The sequence below is a fragment of the Triticum urartu genome, chromosome 7 (genome assembly GCF_003073215.2).
Source record: "Triticum urartu cultivar G1812 chromosome 7, Tu2.1, whole genome shotgun sequence".
Classification (NCBI taxonomy): Eukaryota; Viridiplantae; Streptophyta; class Magnoliopsida; order Poales; family Poaceae; genus Triticum; species Triticum urartu.
In genome coordinates this window covers 553,563,293-553,580,594 of record NC_053028.1, presented here as the reverse complement: position 1 = coordinate 553,580,594, position 17,302 = coordinate 553,563,293, and the positions used below count along the sequence as shown (strand labels likewise).

Genomic DNA, 17,302 nt, shown 5'->3' with positions numbered 1-17,302 from the left:
ATTGCTAACCGGTAGATAGTAGTAGAAGTAATAAGTTGGCGAGACAACTTCATGAAGACACGATGATGGAGATCATGATGATGGAGATCATGGTGTCATGCCGGTGACAACGATGATCATGGAGCCCCGAAGATGGAGATCAAAAGGAGCAATATGATATTGGCCATATCATGTCACTATTTGATTGCATGTGATGTTTATCATGTTTATACATCTTATTTGCTTAGAACGACGGTAGTAAATAAGATGATCCCTCATTAAAATTTCAAGAAAGTGTTCCCCCTAACTGTGCACCGTTGTGAAAGTTCGTCGTTTCGAAGCACCACGTGATGATCGGGTGTGATAGATCCTTACGTTCGAATACAACGGGTGTTGACGAGCCTAGCATGTACAGACATGGCCTCGGAACACATGCGAAACACTTAGGTTAACTTGACGAGCCTAGCATGTACAGACATGGCCTCGGAACACAAGAGACCGAAAGGTCGAGCATGAGTCGTATGGTAGATACGATCAACATGAAGATGTTCACCGATGATGACTAGTCCGTCTCACGTGATGATCGGACACGGCTTAGTTGACTTGGATCATGTAATCACTTAGATGACTAGAGGGATGTCTATCTGAGTGGGAGTTCATAAGATGAACTTGTTTATCCTGAACATAGTCAAAAGGATTTTGCAAATTATGTCATAGCTCGCGCTTTAGTTCTACTGTTTAGATATGTTCCTAGAGAAAAATTAGTTGAAAGTTGATAGTAGCAATTATGTAGACAGTAGAAGGCTTATGTCCTTAATGCGCCGCTCAGTGTGCTGAATCTCGAACATCGTCTGTGGATGTTGCGAACATCTGACATACACGTTTTGATGACTACATGATAGTTCAGTGTGTAATGCTAAATGGTTTAGAATTGATGCACCAAAGACGTTTTTGAAACATCGCAGAACATATGAGATGTTCCAAGGACTGAAATTGGGATTTCAGGCTCGTGCCCACGTCAAGACGTATAAGACCTCCGACGATTTTCTTAGCCTGCATAATAAGGGAGAAAAGCTCAATCTTGAGTTTGTGCTCAGATTGTCTGAGTACAACAATCGCTTGAATCGAGTGGGAGTTGATCTTCCAGATGAAATAGTGATGGTTCTCCAAAGTCACTGCCACCAAGCTACTAGAGCTTCGTGATGAACTATAACATATCAGGGATAGATATGATCCTTGAGCTATTCGCGACACCGCGAAAAGTAGAAATCAAAAGGGAGCATCAATCGTTGATGGTTAGTAAAACCACTAGTTTCAAGAAGGGCAAGGGCAAGAAAGGGATACTTCATGGAACAACAAATCAGTTGCTGTTCTAGTGAAGAAACCCAAAGTTGAACCCAAGCCCGAGACTAAGTGCTTCTGTAATAAGGGGAACAGTCACTGAAGCAGAACCACCCTAGATACTTGGTAGATGAGAAGGCTGGCAAGGTTGACAGAAGTATATTGGATATGCATTATAATGTGTAGTTTACTAGTACTCCTAGTAGCACCAGGGTATTAGATACCGGTTCGGTTGCTAAGTGTTAGTAACTCGAAACAAAAGGCTACGAAATAAACGGAGACTAGCTAAAAGGTGAGATGACGATATGTGTTGGAAGTATTTCCAAGGTTGATCAAATATCGTACGCTCCCTCTACCATCGAGATTGGTATTAAAACCTAAATAATTGTTATTTGGTATTTGCGTTGAGCATAGACATGATTGGATTATGTCTATCGCGATACGGTTATTCATTTAAGGAGAATAATGGTTACTCTGCTTATTTGAATAATACCATCCCGATCGTAGTGATACACAATTTCATGCCAAAGGTATAAGATAGTAATGATAGTACCACACAAATGTGGCACTGCAATTTGAGTCATATTGGTATAAAACGCATGAAGAAGCTCCATGTTGATGGATCTTTGGACTCACTCATTTTTGAAAGGATTGAGACATGCGAACCATGTTTGTTGGTAGATATGCATGAAGAAACTCTATACAGATGGATCGTTTGGACTCACTTGATTTTGAATCACTTGAGACATGCAAATCATACCACATGGGCAAGATGACTGAAAAGCCTCGTTTTCAGTAAGATGGAACAAGAAAGCAACTCATTGGAAGTAATACATTTTGATGTGTGCAATCCAATGAGTTGTGAGGCATGTAGTGGATATCGTTATGTTCTTACTTCATAGATGATTTGAGTAGATGCTAAAGTATATTTACTTGATGGATCATGAGTCTGAAATTATTGAAAGGTTCAAGTAATTTCAGAGTGAAGTTGAAGATCGTCATGACAAGAGTATAAAATGTCTATGATATGATCATAGAGATTCATATCTGAATTACGAGTTTGGCACAGAATTAGGACATTGTGGAAATTGTTTCACAACTAATACCGCCTGGAACACCATAGTGTGATGATGTGTCCGAACATCATAGTTGCACCCTATTGGATATGGTGCGTACCATGATGTCTCTTATCAAATTACCACTATCGTTCATGGGTTAGGCATTAGAGACAACCGCACTCACTTTAATAGGGCACCACGTAATTCCGATGAGACGACACCGTATGAACTATGGTTTAGAGAAACCTAAGTTGTTGTTTCTTAAAAGTTTGGGGCTGCGAAGCTTATGTGAAAAGTTTCAGGCTGATAAGCTCGAACCCAAAGCGGATAAATGCATCTTCATAGGACACCCAAAACAGTTGGGTATACCTCCTAATTCAGATCCGAAAGCAATAGGGATTGTTTCTAGAATTGGGTCCTTTCTCGAGGAAAAGTTTCTCTCGAAAGAATTGAGTGGGAGGATGGTGGAGACTTGATGAGGTTATTGAACCGTCACTTCAACTAGTGTATAGCAGGGCACAAAGAGTTGTTCCTGTGGCACCTACACCAATTGAAGTGGAAGCTTATGATATTGATCATGAGACTTCGGATCAAGTCACTCCCAAACCTCGTAGGAGGACAAGGATGCGTACTACTTCAGAGTGGTACGTGATCCTGTCTTGGAAGTCATGTTGCTAGACAACAATGAACCTACGAGCTATGGGGAAGCGATGGTGGGCCTGGATTCCAAAATGGCTCGAGGCCATATAATCCGAGAGAGGATCCATATATGAAAACAAAGTGTAGACTTTCGAAGAACTACTTGATGGTCATAAGGCTGTTATGTACATATGGATCTTTAAAAGGAAGACGGACAATGATGGTATCACCATTAAGAAAGCTCGACTTGTCGTTAAGATGTTTTCCGACAAGTTCAAGGAGTTGACTACGGTGAGACTTTCTCACTCGTAGCGATGCTAAGAGTCTGTTGGAATTATATTAGCAGTCACTGCATTATTTATGAAATCTTGCAGATAGGATGTCAAAAACCATTGTTTCCTCACGATTTTCTTGAGGAAAGGTTGTATGTGATACAACCAGAAGGTTTTAACAATCCTGAAAGATGCTAACAAGTATGCAAAGCTCTAGCAATCCTTCTAAGGACTGGAGTAAGCATTTCGGAGTTGGAATATACGCTTTGACGATGATCAAAGATTTTGGGTTTATACAAAGTTTATGAGAAACTTGTATTTCCAAAGAAGTGAGTGGGAGCACTATAGAATTTCCGATGAGTATATGTTGTTAACATATTGTTGATCGGAAATGATGTAGAATTTCTGGAAAGCATGCAAAGTTATTTGAAAAGTGTTTTTCAATGGAAAACCTGGATTAGGCTACTTGAGTATTGAGCATTAAGATCTATAAGGATAGATCAAAACGCTTAATAGTACTTTCAAATGAATACATACCATGACAAGATTTTGAAGGAGTTCAAAATGGATCGGCAAAGAAGGAGTTCTTGGCTGTGTTATAAGGTGTGAACATTGAGTAAGACTCGAAACCTGACCGCGGCAGAATAGAGAGAAAGGACGAAGGTCGTCCCCTATGCTTTAGACGTAGGCTCTACAGTATGCTATGCTGTGTACCGCACCTGAAGTGTGCCTTGCCATGAGTCAGTCAAGGGGTACAAGAGTGATCCAAGAATGGATCACAGGACAGCGGTCAAAGTTATCCTTAGTAACTAGTGGACTAAGGAATTTTCTCGATTATGGAGGTGGTAAAAGAGTTCATCGTAAAGGGTTACACCGATGCAAACTTTGACACTAATCCAGATTATTCTGAGTAGTAAACTGGATTCGTATAGTGGAACAGTTATTTGGAATAGCTCCAAATAGAACGTGGTAGCTGCATCTGGGAGATGACATAGAGATTTGTAAAGCACACACGGATCTGAAAGATTCAGACCCGTTGACTATAACATCTCTCACAAGCATAACATGATCAAACCCAGAACTCATCGAGTGTTAATCACATGGTAATGTGAACTAGATTATTGACTCTAGTAAACTCTTTGGGTGTTAGTCACATGTGGCTGTGACCTTTAGTGTTAATCATGTAGCGATGTGAACTGGATTATTGACTCTAGTGCAAGTGGGAGACTGTTGGAAATATGCCCTAGAGGCAATAATAAATTAGTTATTATTATATTTCCTTGTTCATGATAATCGTTTATTATCCATGCTAGAATTGTATTGATAGGAAACTCAGATACATGTGTGGGTACATAGACAACACCATGTCCCTAGTAAGCCTCTAGTTGACTAGCTCGTTGATCAATAGATGGTTACGGTTTCCTGACCATGGACATTGGATGTCATTGATAACGGGATCACATCATTAGAAGAATGATGTGATGGACAAGACCCAATCCTAAGCATAGCACAAGATCGTGTAGTTCGCATGCTAAAGCTTTTCTAATGTCAAGTATCATTTCCTTAGACCATGAGATTGTGCAACTCCCGGATACCGTAGGAATACTTTGGGTGTGCCAAACGTCACAACGTAACTGGGTGGCTATAAAGGTGCACTATAGGTATCTCCGAAAGTGTCTGTTGGGTTGGCACGAATCGAGACTGGGATTTGTCACTCCGTGTGACGGAGAGGTATCTCTGGGCCCACTCGGTAGGACATCATCATAATGTGCACAATGTGATCAAGGAGTTGATCACGGGATGATGTGTTACGGAACGAGTAAAGAGACTTGCCGGTAACGAGATTGAACAAGGTATCGGGATACCGACGATCGAATCTCGGGCAAGTACATACCGCTAGACAAAGGGAATTGTATACGGGATTGATTGAATCTCGACATCGTGGTTCATCCGATGAGATCATCGTGGAACATGTGGGAACCAACATGGGTATCCAGATCCCGCTGTTGGTTATTGACCGGAGGACGTCTCGGTCATGTCTGCATGGTTCCCGAACCCGTAGGGTCTATACACTTAAGGTTCGATGACGCTAGGGTTATAAAGGAAGTTTGTATGTGGTTACCGAATGTTGTTCGGAGTCCCGGATGAGATCCCGGACGTCACGAGGAGTTCCGGAATGGTCCGGAGGTAAAGATTTATATATGGGAAGTCCTGTTTTGGTCACCGGAAAAGTTTCGGGTTTTATCGGTAACGTACCGGGACCACCAAGTGGGGCCAAGCCCCGGAGGGCTGCATGGGCCAAGTGTGGGAGGGGACCAGCCCCAGGTGGGCTGGTGCGCCCCCCCACAAGGGCCCAAGGCGCCTAAGGGGAGGAGGGGGGCAAACCCTAAGGACATATGGGCCTTAGGGCCCATGCCTGGTGCGCCTCCCTCTCCCCCTCCCCTTGGCCGCCCCACCAGATGGGATCTGGGCTGGCCGCCGCCCCTAGGGTGGAACCCTAGGTGGGGGCACAGCCCCCCCCTCTCCCCCTATATATAGTGGAGGCAAAGGAGCATCCCACAGACGGAAGTTTCTTCTCTTGTTGGCGCAGCCCTACCTCTCTTTCTCCTCATATCTCGCGGTGCTTGGCGAAGCCCTGCTGGATCACCATGCTCCTCCACCACCACCACGCCGTTGTGCTGCTGCTGGATGGAGTCTTCCTCAACCTCTCCCTCTCTCCTTGCTGGATCAAGGCATGGGAGACGTCACCGGGCTGTACGTGTGTTGAACGCGGAGGTGCCGTCCGTTCGGCACCCCTTCATCATTTTGGATAGGAGTAGCGGCATATGTTGCCAAGATGGTGGATTCAGGCACATTGTTGTTATACTTTGTAAGGTCCTCAAGAATAATCAATAAAGTGGCCGTATGCATCTCCCAGATGCAAAGGCCGGGGGTCATCCTCCTTTTCTAAAAAAAATCGGTGGTTGCACCCAACCCACCCTCCGCTGCACCTCGAGCACTGTTGCACCGGACCTGAGTATCACCGCTCCTCTCCGAGCTCCATCCCCGTGTTGACGCTCAAAAGTGGCCCAAGGAACACCAAAGAAAGGAGCACAAAAGGGCTTGAGCCTACGGAACGGTTCACTCCTGGACGTCACTCCACAGGCGATGCCAGGAGCCAACCCTAGAGCCGCCGCCAGCCACCGTCCACTACGGCCTTCCCTGGCGCCACTGATGCTGGCCTCTGCCGTGCTGGCGGCAGGACCCATCTCCGAAGGAGGTGGGGCTCCCCTGGGCACGGTGCAGAAGGTGGAGGTTGGCCCGTGTGGGGCGGCACTGACAGGGAAAAGGATGGAAGGGCAGCGAACCTAGCGGTCTTGCCCCGTCCAACTCATCATTCTTCCTGCTGCCGGTGTTCCTTGACCTGTCCGCCTACGAATTTTAGACACCTTCATCAGAGGTCTTAACGGATTGGTGCATGGCACTCCTAGACTTCTGCACTGGATAGGATCTGGTTGTGCTCGTTTGGAAACATAAACCTGTGCGGCTTCAAGGGGGGTGCATCATGAAGCTCTGCTCTGTTGACGCCTTGGGGTATGTGGACATCGGCATCTATCATGCGATCTCCACGGTGTTGACAGATGTGGTGAATGTCAAGGTGGCTATAATTGGAGGACTAGAAGGTCTCGATGACTCAAGTCAGTTCAAGACGGCAAATAGTGGAGGAAGTGAGGTCTTGGATGCCATGAAGACAATACTTCACATGCTGTTATGCGGGCATGGTTCAGCTGTGGGACAATGCTCGTCCAAACCGCATGCGTGATGCTTGTGAGCGTGGCGATTGGTGCTTTGCAGTAGCGGCCTCGGCAAGTGGGTGTGGCAGCACTAAGGGACTTCAATTTTTGTGGTGCTCCTTGAGTACCGAGTCTTGATTTCTAGGGTGAAAACCCTAGGTCTGACCTTCTTTGGTTGTACCTGGCAAATGGTGACCGCTCCCTCGTTGAAGGCATTGTCTGGAAGTCTCAGACTTTCTCCTGGATGAAAACTTAAGATCTGTTGATGGGCGACGACGACGCTTATTCACGGTTCCCTTCCTGAAGGTGTCACTTTTGAAGAATCTCTCTTCTATCTTTTTGGATGTGTGCACCCGTGATGTCTCGACTAGTTCTTGACATTATGTTGGTGCAGGGGCTTCGCGTAATTGATATCTTTGGTATTAATATCTTCCCTTTGTCGATTTTTTTGGATAAACCTCTCTAAGAAGACAGAGGCCCCGTGGAGGGAGGTGTTTTGGTCAGCTATTCCAGGTCTTCTCCTCCTACGTAGAAAGTTGTTGATGAAAGACCTTGGGGTAAAATGACAAGGAGGAGCTCGTGTGCAGTAATCTCAAAGGCAAGACAGTGCTACTAATGATTCGGGAGGTAATGCGATATCTGGTCATGTAGATGAGGTCATATCCATTCAATAAGAGTTAGACATGAACTTGCTACCTGGAAAAGAAGCCAGACAAAAAAATTTGGACAAGCATCTTCTGAGAAGAAAAGCGCAACCGCAGGAGCAAAATGATACAAAAAAAATCAAAAACAGGAGATTTAATATGATTCTAGAAAAATAGTAGAACATATCCATTATTAATCTTAGAGTGGTCCCACTTGTGTGGCCTAATCAGTGAGTGCCTGTAAAAAAAGAAACATGTGTGTCGCTCCTAAGACGGCGGCTTGGACGAACCCTAGTGCTGCCTCTCCACTCCCCTCGCCACTGTTGGGTGACGTCGTCAAGCAAAGCCCGTGCAATGGCCGACAGCGATAGGCCTCTTCCTCTCGCGCAACGAGGGGCCCGGCTTGTGCGGTGCATCGGCCCTGGATGGTGGGCTCTACTGGCGGCGGGCGGCGACCCCGAGACCTGGCGGCTGCAAGGGCAGCACGGTGGCCGGATCCGACGACTCATGATGGTTGCGCGACCTTGGATCAAGGCGGCGGTGCATGGCACGGATTTGGCATGGGGATGCGTTTGACTGGTGGCGGCGTGGTCTATGGTAGTGGCGCGAGAGCCCTTGTGTGCTTGTTAGGTAGGCAACTTGATGATGTGCCTTCGAGCAGCGCGAGCCATCTTTCTCGTTGGTTGGGGAGCACAATGATCAGTATCCATGGGTGGCACAACGGTTGGAGGATCCGCAGGGGCAACATGGGACGCGACTTGGGGACCCGTCATCTTATCCTAGGTTAGCAGAGTTCCAGTGGGGCTCCTAGGACCTAGGGCGACAAACATTGAGGGTGTGCCCTCGGTCGCATCTGGAGCTGCTAGATCTGGCCTGGTGGAGGCCCGCTGCCCTGGCTATGTGACGTGTCGCACGGCTTCGGTGACAACGTACGGGCTGGTGGCGCGTAGGCATGTTGTTGGGTGTAGCCGGCAAGCCCCATCCCCGGCCACATCATTAGTTTGGTGCTAGATCTAGATGCGATCAAGCCCCACTTGTCGGCAATCCCCTCGTCACGTGGGCCTGCGGTCCAGCCCCATGCTAGTGATGTTCATGCCTACGTGCAACCTTGGTGGTGATCTTGTGGTCTGGCGGGAGGGGGAGGGGGGTTGGGATGCCGGGGTGACGCCCTGGATGGTGAGGTTGAACAGGTGGCTCCATGGTGGCACGTGGTGGCGTCTCCTCTTGCCTATGTGGGTAGCAAGGGGAGGGGTGACAGGTGCCCATGGTGTCGTCATGGCTTCGGCGATGGCGATCCCATGATCTGGAATTGGAGTCATCGCATGGTGCCCCAACCCTCATGGGTTAGGCCGACCTTGAGTCCACGGCTGGCACTTGTGTGGGTCTGAGCGAAAGCTCTGCGCTCCTGTGTCGACAATGGCGGCACCTATGGGTGTTGCTAGCCCCCCCCCCCCCATGCCATGGGTCCGGGGTGAAAATCCTAGTCCGTCTCTCATACTTGACGACGATGGTGCTCTGTGTCATCACCCTCTTGAGGGCATCGTCGCAGACCCCGGCCCCTCTAGGTTGCAGATGGCCTATGACACCGGGTTTGCCTTTTCCCTGGCATTGTGCGTCTTCGTCTCTAACAAGGGTTGGATCTGATGATCTCCTATATTATAGACATGCCCATGTTGTCTCCGTTCTAGGTCCTTGATGCCTCATTGCAGGAGCTACTCTCCATGGCCCGAGGCGAGGGTACTGTGTTAACGGTGTGTCATCCCTTTGCGAAGATGGCTCCGTGTGTTTGGTTCCTCGGTGTCTGGCGGTTTCTCATGACGGCATGGCTCCGGTCTTGTTTCCGTAGTCGTGGATGTAGTTTGTTAGGGGTGGCCCCTCCTGTTTTTCATCTTTGGTGTTTGGTTAGTGGCACTTGTGCCACTCACCGAGTGCCATTTTGTTTTTTTCAACATGCTTGTACGAGGGTTTACTCATCATTTTGTATCGATTTGGTCGGTTGTGCGGCCTGTGCATTTATATATAAACGAGTGGGTGCGGAGGGAAGCAAAACCTATTTCGTATGTAGACTCAGAGTGGTGGTAAGAGGAAAACACTTGGTTAATGGACCTTGCCATTCAATTTTGATTTTCCATAGTACACAATTTGGGGTTAGAAACACCAGTTTCAATCATGAATTTTGAAATGTTTGTAAATGTACTACTCTTAAATCGTAATTACCAGTATTTTTTTCCTATAACTTTTTTTGAGGTTTTTTTTTCCTATAACTGTTTTGTTATGTTATACGCATGAGGGTCACATTTTCACCTGCTCCGCCCACGTCAAAATTGTGGAGTGTATGAAACAAAGACTTATACAGACGATCGAGTAGAAGAAGTCAAAGGAGCAAGGCTAGGATGCATGCGTGGGAGCTGCCCGCGCGTACAAGAGAGAAACAGTCCCACGGTGTGCCACCGTTTGTGCCAGAGAATGGCGCTGCTGCCTGCATGCTGCCCCCTCGATCTCTCCTCCCCACTCTCCATATATGGCCTCCCTCCCCGATCAGACCATCGACCTACCACACTCGCCACTGCCCTCTCCACTATGGAGCTCCTCCGCGCGGTCGTCCTGCTCTCCCTGGCGCTCCTGGCCAACGGCCGGGACACCGACCTCTCCCGGGACAGCTTCCCCAAGGGCTTCGTCTTCGGCACCGCCTCGTCGGCGTACCAGGTGGAGGGCAACTCCCTCAAGTACGGCCGCGGGCCCTGCATCTGGGACACCTTCCTCAAGTATCCAGGTCTGGATCCATGGTGACATGGCGTCTCTGAACCAAGCCTTGCATGCGTGTGTGTGTGGCGACTCCTGAACTGAATGTGTGTTCTTGCGCCGTAGGTGCCACTCCCGACAACGCCACCGCCAACGTGACCGTCGACGAGTACCATCGCTACATGGTCAGTGATGGGGAGAAAACACTGATTTTCATTGTTCTTGCAAGTGGTTTCCGGTCGTGATCTGTTTGGGTTTTTGGTGGTGGTTTCCTTCAGGACGATGTGGACAACATGGTCAGGGTGGGCTTCGACGCCTACCGCTTCTCCATCTCCTGGTCGCGTATCTTCCCCAGTACGTCTCTCTTACGTGGTCGCACATTTCCTTCAGTCCCGTGATGCGTCTTCTTCTTCTTCTTCTTCTTCTTCTTCTTCTTCTTCTTCTTCTTCTTCTTCTTCTTCTTCTTCTTCTTCTTCTTCTTCTTCTTCTTCCTCTGAAACTCTTGACGAAAAAATGCAGATGGGATCGGGAGGATCAACAAAGACGGCGTGGACTACTACCACAGGCTCATCGACTACATGCTTGCCAACAGTACGATCCACCCATCCACCTCTGCGTTTCTCGAACTACTCACGACTCCGTTGGAATCTCTCTGTTGAACAACTGACGATTCCTTCTCTGCATGACGTTTCCCCATTGATCAGATATCACTCCGTACGTCGTGCTCTACCACTACGACCTGCCGGAGGTCCTCAACAACCAGTACAACGGCTGGCTCAGCCCCAGGGTCGTGTGAGTGTCCTGCAAAACCCTGCAGCATAAGCACACATGTACTAGTATGTGTGATCTCTGCTTGATTCCAACGACTCGACGCGCATTTTCTCGCAGGCCCGACTTCACGGCTTTCGCCGACTTCTGCTTCAAGACGTACGGCGACCGGGTGAAGAACTGGTTCACCATCAACGAGCCGCGGATGATGGCCTGGCACGGCTACGGCGACGGCTTCTTCGCGCCCGGCAGGTGCACCGGCTGCCGGTTCGGCGGCAACTCCGCCACGGAGCCCTACATCGCCGGCCACCACCTCCTCCTCGCGCACGCCGCCGCCGTCAAGGTGTACCGCGACAAGTACCAGCGCAGGCAGAACGGCACCATCGGCATCCTCCTGGACTTCGTGTGGTACGAGCCGCTGACCTACACCGAGGAGGACGAGTACGCGGCGCACAGGGCGAGGGAGTTCACCCTCGGCTGGTGAGGAACCACGCACGCATCTCACGGCGGCCGGCGACGACCGGACTTGACTGAAACTGAGCTGAGCTGAGCTGAGTTGAACTTGGCAGGTACATGCACCCGATCACCTTCGGCCACTACCCGGAGACGATGCAGAAGCTGGTGGGGACGAGGCTGCCCAACTTCACGGCGGAGCAGAGCAAGCTGCTGCAGGGCTCGGCGGACATCATCGGGATCAACCACTACACCACCTACTACGTCAGGCACCAGGAGAACCTGACGCGCATGAGCTACGCCACGGACTGGCAGGCCGAGCTTCTCTGTACGTCCGGTTAACCGAAACCCCACCCCACATGAATTGCTCCTCGCTCGTCCGCCTGTCTTAACACGTCTGATCATCTGCCTGTCCTTTCAGTCGAGCGCAACGGCGTGCCGATCGGAAGACAGGTAACGATCCTCAAATCTGACCACCAAAGAAACAAGGGTTGGACGGCAGAGCTGTAGTTGTAAATGACGCAAGAATTCGTGATTCATGCATGAACGCATTATTGCATTCAGGCGTTCTCGAAGTGGCTGTACGTGGTGCCCTGGGGGTTCTACAAGGCGGTGATGCACGTGAAGAACAAGTTCAGGGACCCCTTGATCCTCATCGGCGAGAACGGGATCGACCAGTCGGGCAGCGACACGCTGCCGCACGCGCTCTACGACACCTTCAGGATCGACTACTTCGACCAGTACCTCCACGAGCTGAAGCGCGCCATCGCCGACGGCGCCAGGGTGACGGGCTACTTCGCGTGGTCGCTGCTGGACAACTTCGAGTGGCGGATGGGCTTCACCTCCAAGTTCGGCCTCGTCTACGTCGACCGCAAGACCTTCACCCGGTACCCCAAGGACTCCACGCGCTGGTTCCGGAAGGTGATCAAGAGCGAGGAGTACTGAAGAGTGGGGCGGATCGTTCGTTCGTTCGTCCTAGCCTCCTAGGTAGCAGAGATTGTTTTTTTCTTCTTCTTTATAAAAAGAAGTGGTGCCAGATGGTTGAATAAGATGTCTTGTAGTTCAGTTTTGGTTGGATGAATAAGATGTCTTGTAATAGTTCAGATCAAAGAGGGTTCTTCAGCTGTAGTTTCGGCTCTGGATAAGTAAGGTTGATATCCGGTTCTAAATTTATCGTGTTGCTGCCATGTAAATTTTGCACGTCCGCGCGATATAGATCGAGATTTTTTCAACAGGGGGGCAGACGAAAACACGAATTCAAAACACCGAAGATGCACGGTCAAAATATTAGGAGAAACTTACAATCTGTTTATAATCAATCATGGTGATCCAGAGCGTAAAGGTGTGCGGGTAGGCCCCATCAATCTCTAATCTCATGTTTGCAGATGACTAACTGATCCTTATGAAAGCAAATATGGAGAATGCCCAAACTTCAAAGAGAATCCTGGACTTGTATTGTGATGCATCCGGATAATTGATGCATTTGGATAAATCTAGTGTTTTCTTTAGTCCCAACCGTAATGGTTAATTTTTTTAGAATACGCACGAGTATGCGTATCATGCATTAAAGAGGGAGAAGGGGGGGGGGGGGGGGGGGGGGGTAAAGATCCCCATCCACCATGTCTTACATGCATGCGGTTACACGAAGACACTAAGTCCACACTGCTAGCGCTAATTACTAGTCGTCACCCACCTAGCCAGAGACCCGAGGAAAGACGACGTGTCTCCTTTAAACAGGCCTGCTAGCTTCCACGCTCTACCCTCACTCTCAACTCTCTCAATTACAAGCTTCACCGATGGTGCTACGCCGTCAAAGACAATTGCATTGCGATGCTTCCAAAGCTCCCACATAACCAACAAGAGGATCGTCCGCACATCCTTGTCACGAAGATTAGAATCATGATGAGAGTTGCACCACCGAACTAGTTGATGTTCCACCGTTGGCGTCCACTCCGGTTTCCCAATCGCCGTTAGGACTGCATGCCACATCGTTCTCGCATGTACGCATGTCAGCATGATATGATTCAATGTTTCATCGGCTTGGTCGCGGAAAGGGCATGATGCCTTGTGTGGTAGGCCTCGTCGGGCAAGGCGATTGGATGTCCAACATATGTTCCTACCGGCAAGCCAGGCAAAGAAACGACATTGTAGAGGTGCCTTTGACTTCCATGCCGTGTCCGCGTATGGTGCAACTTCCCGGCCCCAGAACTTGTTGGGGAACGCAATATTTCAAAAAAAAAATCTTACAATCACGCAAGATCTATCTAGGAGATGCATAGCAACGAGAGGGGGAGAGTGTGTCCACGTACCCTCGTAGACCGAAAGCGGAAGCATTAGCTTAACGTGGTTGATTTAGTCAAACATCTTCGCGATCCAACCGATCAAGCACCGAACGTACGGCACCACCGAGTTCAGCACACGTTCAACTCGATGACGTCCCTCGAACTCTTGATCCAGCAGAGGATCGAGGGAGAGTTTCGTCAGCACGACGGCATGGTGACGGTGATGGTGAAGTGATCCGCGCAGGGCTTCACCTAAGCACTACGTGAATATGACCGGAGGCGTAAACTGTGGAGGGGGGCGCCGCACACGGCTAACAATGTTTGTTGTGTGTTCTAGGCGCCCCCTCCCCACATATATATATATAGGTGGGAGGGGTAGGGGGACAGCCACGGGGCGCCCGAAGTAGGAGGAATCCTACTTGGGGGCCTCCTCCAATTCGGCCACCCCCTTTCCTTGTCTTCGGAGGGGGGAAGGAAAGAGGGGAGAGGGGAAAGGAAGGGGGAATCCTATTCCGTCTATTTCCTTTCCTCCTCCCCTTTTTCTTTCTCCACTTAGATCAGCCTATATGGGGGCGCACCAGCCCACAAGGGGCTGGTCTGTCCCTCCCTAGGCCCAATAAGGCCCATATCTTTCCCCGGGGGGGGGGGGGGTGCCCGGAACCCCTTCTGGTGACCCGATACGTTCCCGGTACCCTCAGAACACTTCCGGTGTCTGAATACTATTGTCCTATATATGAATCTTTACCTCTCGACCATTTCGAGACTCCTCATCATGTCCGTGATCTCATCCGGGACTCTAAACAACATTCGGTCACCAAATCACATAACTCATAATACAAATTGTCATTGAACGTTAAGCATGCGGACCCTACGGGTTCGAGAACTACATAGACATGACCGAGACACATCTCCGGGCAATAACCAATAGCGGAACCTGGTGTTGGAAATATGCCCTAGAGGCAATAATAAATTAGTTATTATTATATTTCCTTGTTCATGATAATCGTTTATTATCCATGCTAGAATTGTATTGATAGGAAACTCAGATACATGTGTGGATACATAGACAACACCATGTCCCTAGTAAGCCTCTAGTTGACTAGCTCGTTGATCAATAGATGGTTACGGTTTCCTGACCATGGACATTGGATGTCATTGATAATGGGATCACATCATTAGAAGAATGATGTGATGGACAAGACCCAATCCTAAGCATAGCACAAGATCGTGTAGTTCGCATGCTAAAGCTTTTCTAATGTCAAGTATCATTTCCTTAGACCATGAGATTGTGCAACTCCCGGATACCGTAGGAATACTTTGGGTGTGCCAAACGTCACAACGTAACTGGGTGGCTATAAAGGTGCACTACGGGTATCTCCGAAAGTGTCTGTTGGGTTGGCACGAATCGAGACTGGGATTTGTCACTCCGTGTGACGGAGAGGTATCTCTGGGCCCACTCGGTAGGACATCATCATAATGTGCACAGTGTGATCAAGGAGTTGATCACGGGATGATGTGTTACGGAACGAGTAAAGAGACTTGCCGGTAACGAGATTGAACAAGGTATCGGGATACCGACGATCGAATCTCGGGCAAGTATCGTACCAGTAGACAAAGGGAATTGTATACGGGATTGATTAAGTCCTTGACATCGGTGGTTCATCCGATGAGATCATCGTGGAACATGTGGGAACCAACATGGGTATCCAGATCCCGCTGTTGGTTATTGACCGGAGGACGTCTCGGTCATGTCTGCATGGTTCCCGAACCCGTAGGGTCTACACACTTAAGGTTCGATGACGCTAGGGTTATAAAGGAAGTTTGTATGTGGTTACCGAATGTTGTTCGGAGTCCCGGATGAGATCCCGGACGTCACAAGGAGTTCCGGAATGGTCCGGAGGTAAAGATTTATATATGGGAAGTCCTGTTTTGGTCACCGGAAAAGTTTCGGGTTTTATCGGTAACGTACCGGGACCACCAAGTGGAGCCAACCGGCCCCGGAGGGCTGCATGGGCCAAGTGTGGGAGGGGACCAGCCCCAGGTGGGCTGGTGCGCCCCCCCACAAGGGCCCAAGGCGCCTAAGGGGAGGAGGGGGGGAAACCCTAAGGGCAGATGGGCCTTAGGGCCCATGCCTGGTGCGCCTCCCTCTCCCCCTCCCCTTGGCCGCCCCACCAGATGGGATATGGGCTGGCCGCCGCCCCTCTCCCCCTATATATAGTGGAGGCAAAGGAGCAGCCCACAGAGACGTGAAGTTTCTTCTCTTGTTGGCGCAGCCCTACCTCTCTTTCTCCTCATATCTCGCGGTGCTTGGCGAAGCCCTGCTGGATCACCATGCTCCTCCACCACCACCACGCCGTTGTGCTGCTGCTGGATGGAGTCTTCCTCAACCTCTCCCTCTCTCCTTGCTGGATCAAGGCATGGGAGACGTCACCGGGCTGTACGTGTGTTGAACGCGGAGGTGCCGTCCGTTCGGCACTGGGATCTCCGGTGATTTGGATCACAACGAGTACGACTCCTTCAACCCCGTTCTCTTGAACGCTTCCGCTTAGCGATCTACAAGGGTATGTAGATGCACTCTCCTTCCCCTCGTTGCTGGTTTCTCCATAGATAGATCTTGGTGACACGTAGGAAAATTTTGAATTTCTGCTACGTTCCCCAACAGTGGCATCATGAGCTAGGTCTATGCGTAGTTTCTATGCACGAGTAGAACACAAAGTAGTTGTGGGCGTTGATTTTGTTCAATATGCTTACCGTTACTAGTCCAATCTTGATTCGGCGGCATTGTGGGATGAAGCGGCCCGGGCCGACCTTACACGTACTCTTACGTGAGACTGGTTCCACCGACTGACATGCACTAGTTGCATAAGGTGGCTAGCGGGTGTCTGTCTCTCTCACTTTAGTCGGATCGGATTCGATGAAAAGGGTCCTTATGAAGGGTAAATAGCAATTGGCATATCACGTTGTGGTTTTTGCGTAGGTAAGAAACTTCTTGCTAGAAACCCATAGCAGCCACGTAAAAAAACTTGCAACAACAATTAGAGGACTTCTAACTTGTTTTTGCAGCAAGTGTTTTGTGATGTGATATGGCCAAAGGATGTGATGAATGATATATGTGATGTATGAGATGATCATGTTCTTGTAATAGGAATCACGACTTGCATGTCGATGAGTATGACAACCGGCAGGAGCCATAGGAGTTGTCTTAATTTATTTATGACCTGCGTGTCAATATAAATGTCATGTAATTACTTTACTTTATTGCTAACCGTTAGCTGTAGTAGTAGAAGTAATAGTTGGCGAGACAACTTCATGAAGACACGATGATGGAGATCATGATGATGGAGATCATGG

The 17,302-nt window shown here is 49.1% G+C and overlaps 1 protein-coding gene across 1 annotated transcript; it reads left to right on the top strand.

Annotated features, from left to right (window-relative positions):
- The first annotated feature begins 10,286 nt into the window (after positions 1-10,286).
- On the top strand, positions 10,287-12,614 carry LOC125524825 (beta-glucosidase 38-like). Its single transcript, XM_048689854.1, has 8 exons — positions 10,287-10,479; positions 10,575-10,633; positions 10,727-10,802; positions 10,968-11,039; positions 11,153-11,240; positions 11,786-11,997; positions 12,091-12,122; positions 12,234-12,614. The coding sequence occupies exons 1-8, from the start codon at positions 10,287-10,289 to the stop codon at positions 12,612-12,614; spliced, it is 1,113 nt and encodes a 370-aa protein (XP_048545811.1).
- Positions 12,615-17,302: the final 4,688 nt, after the last annotated feature.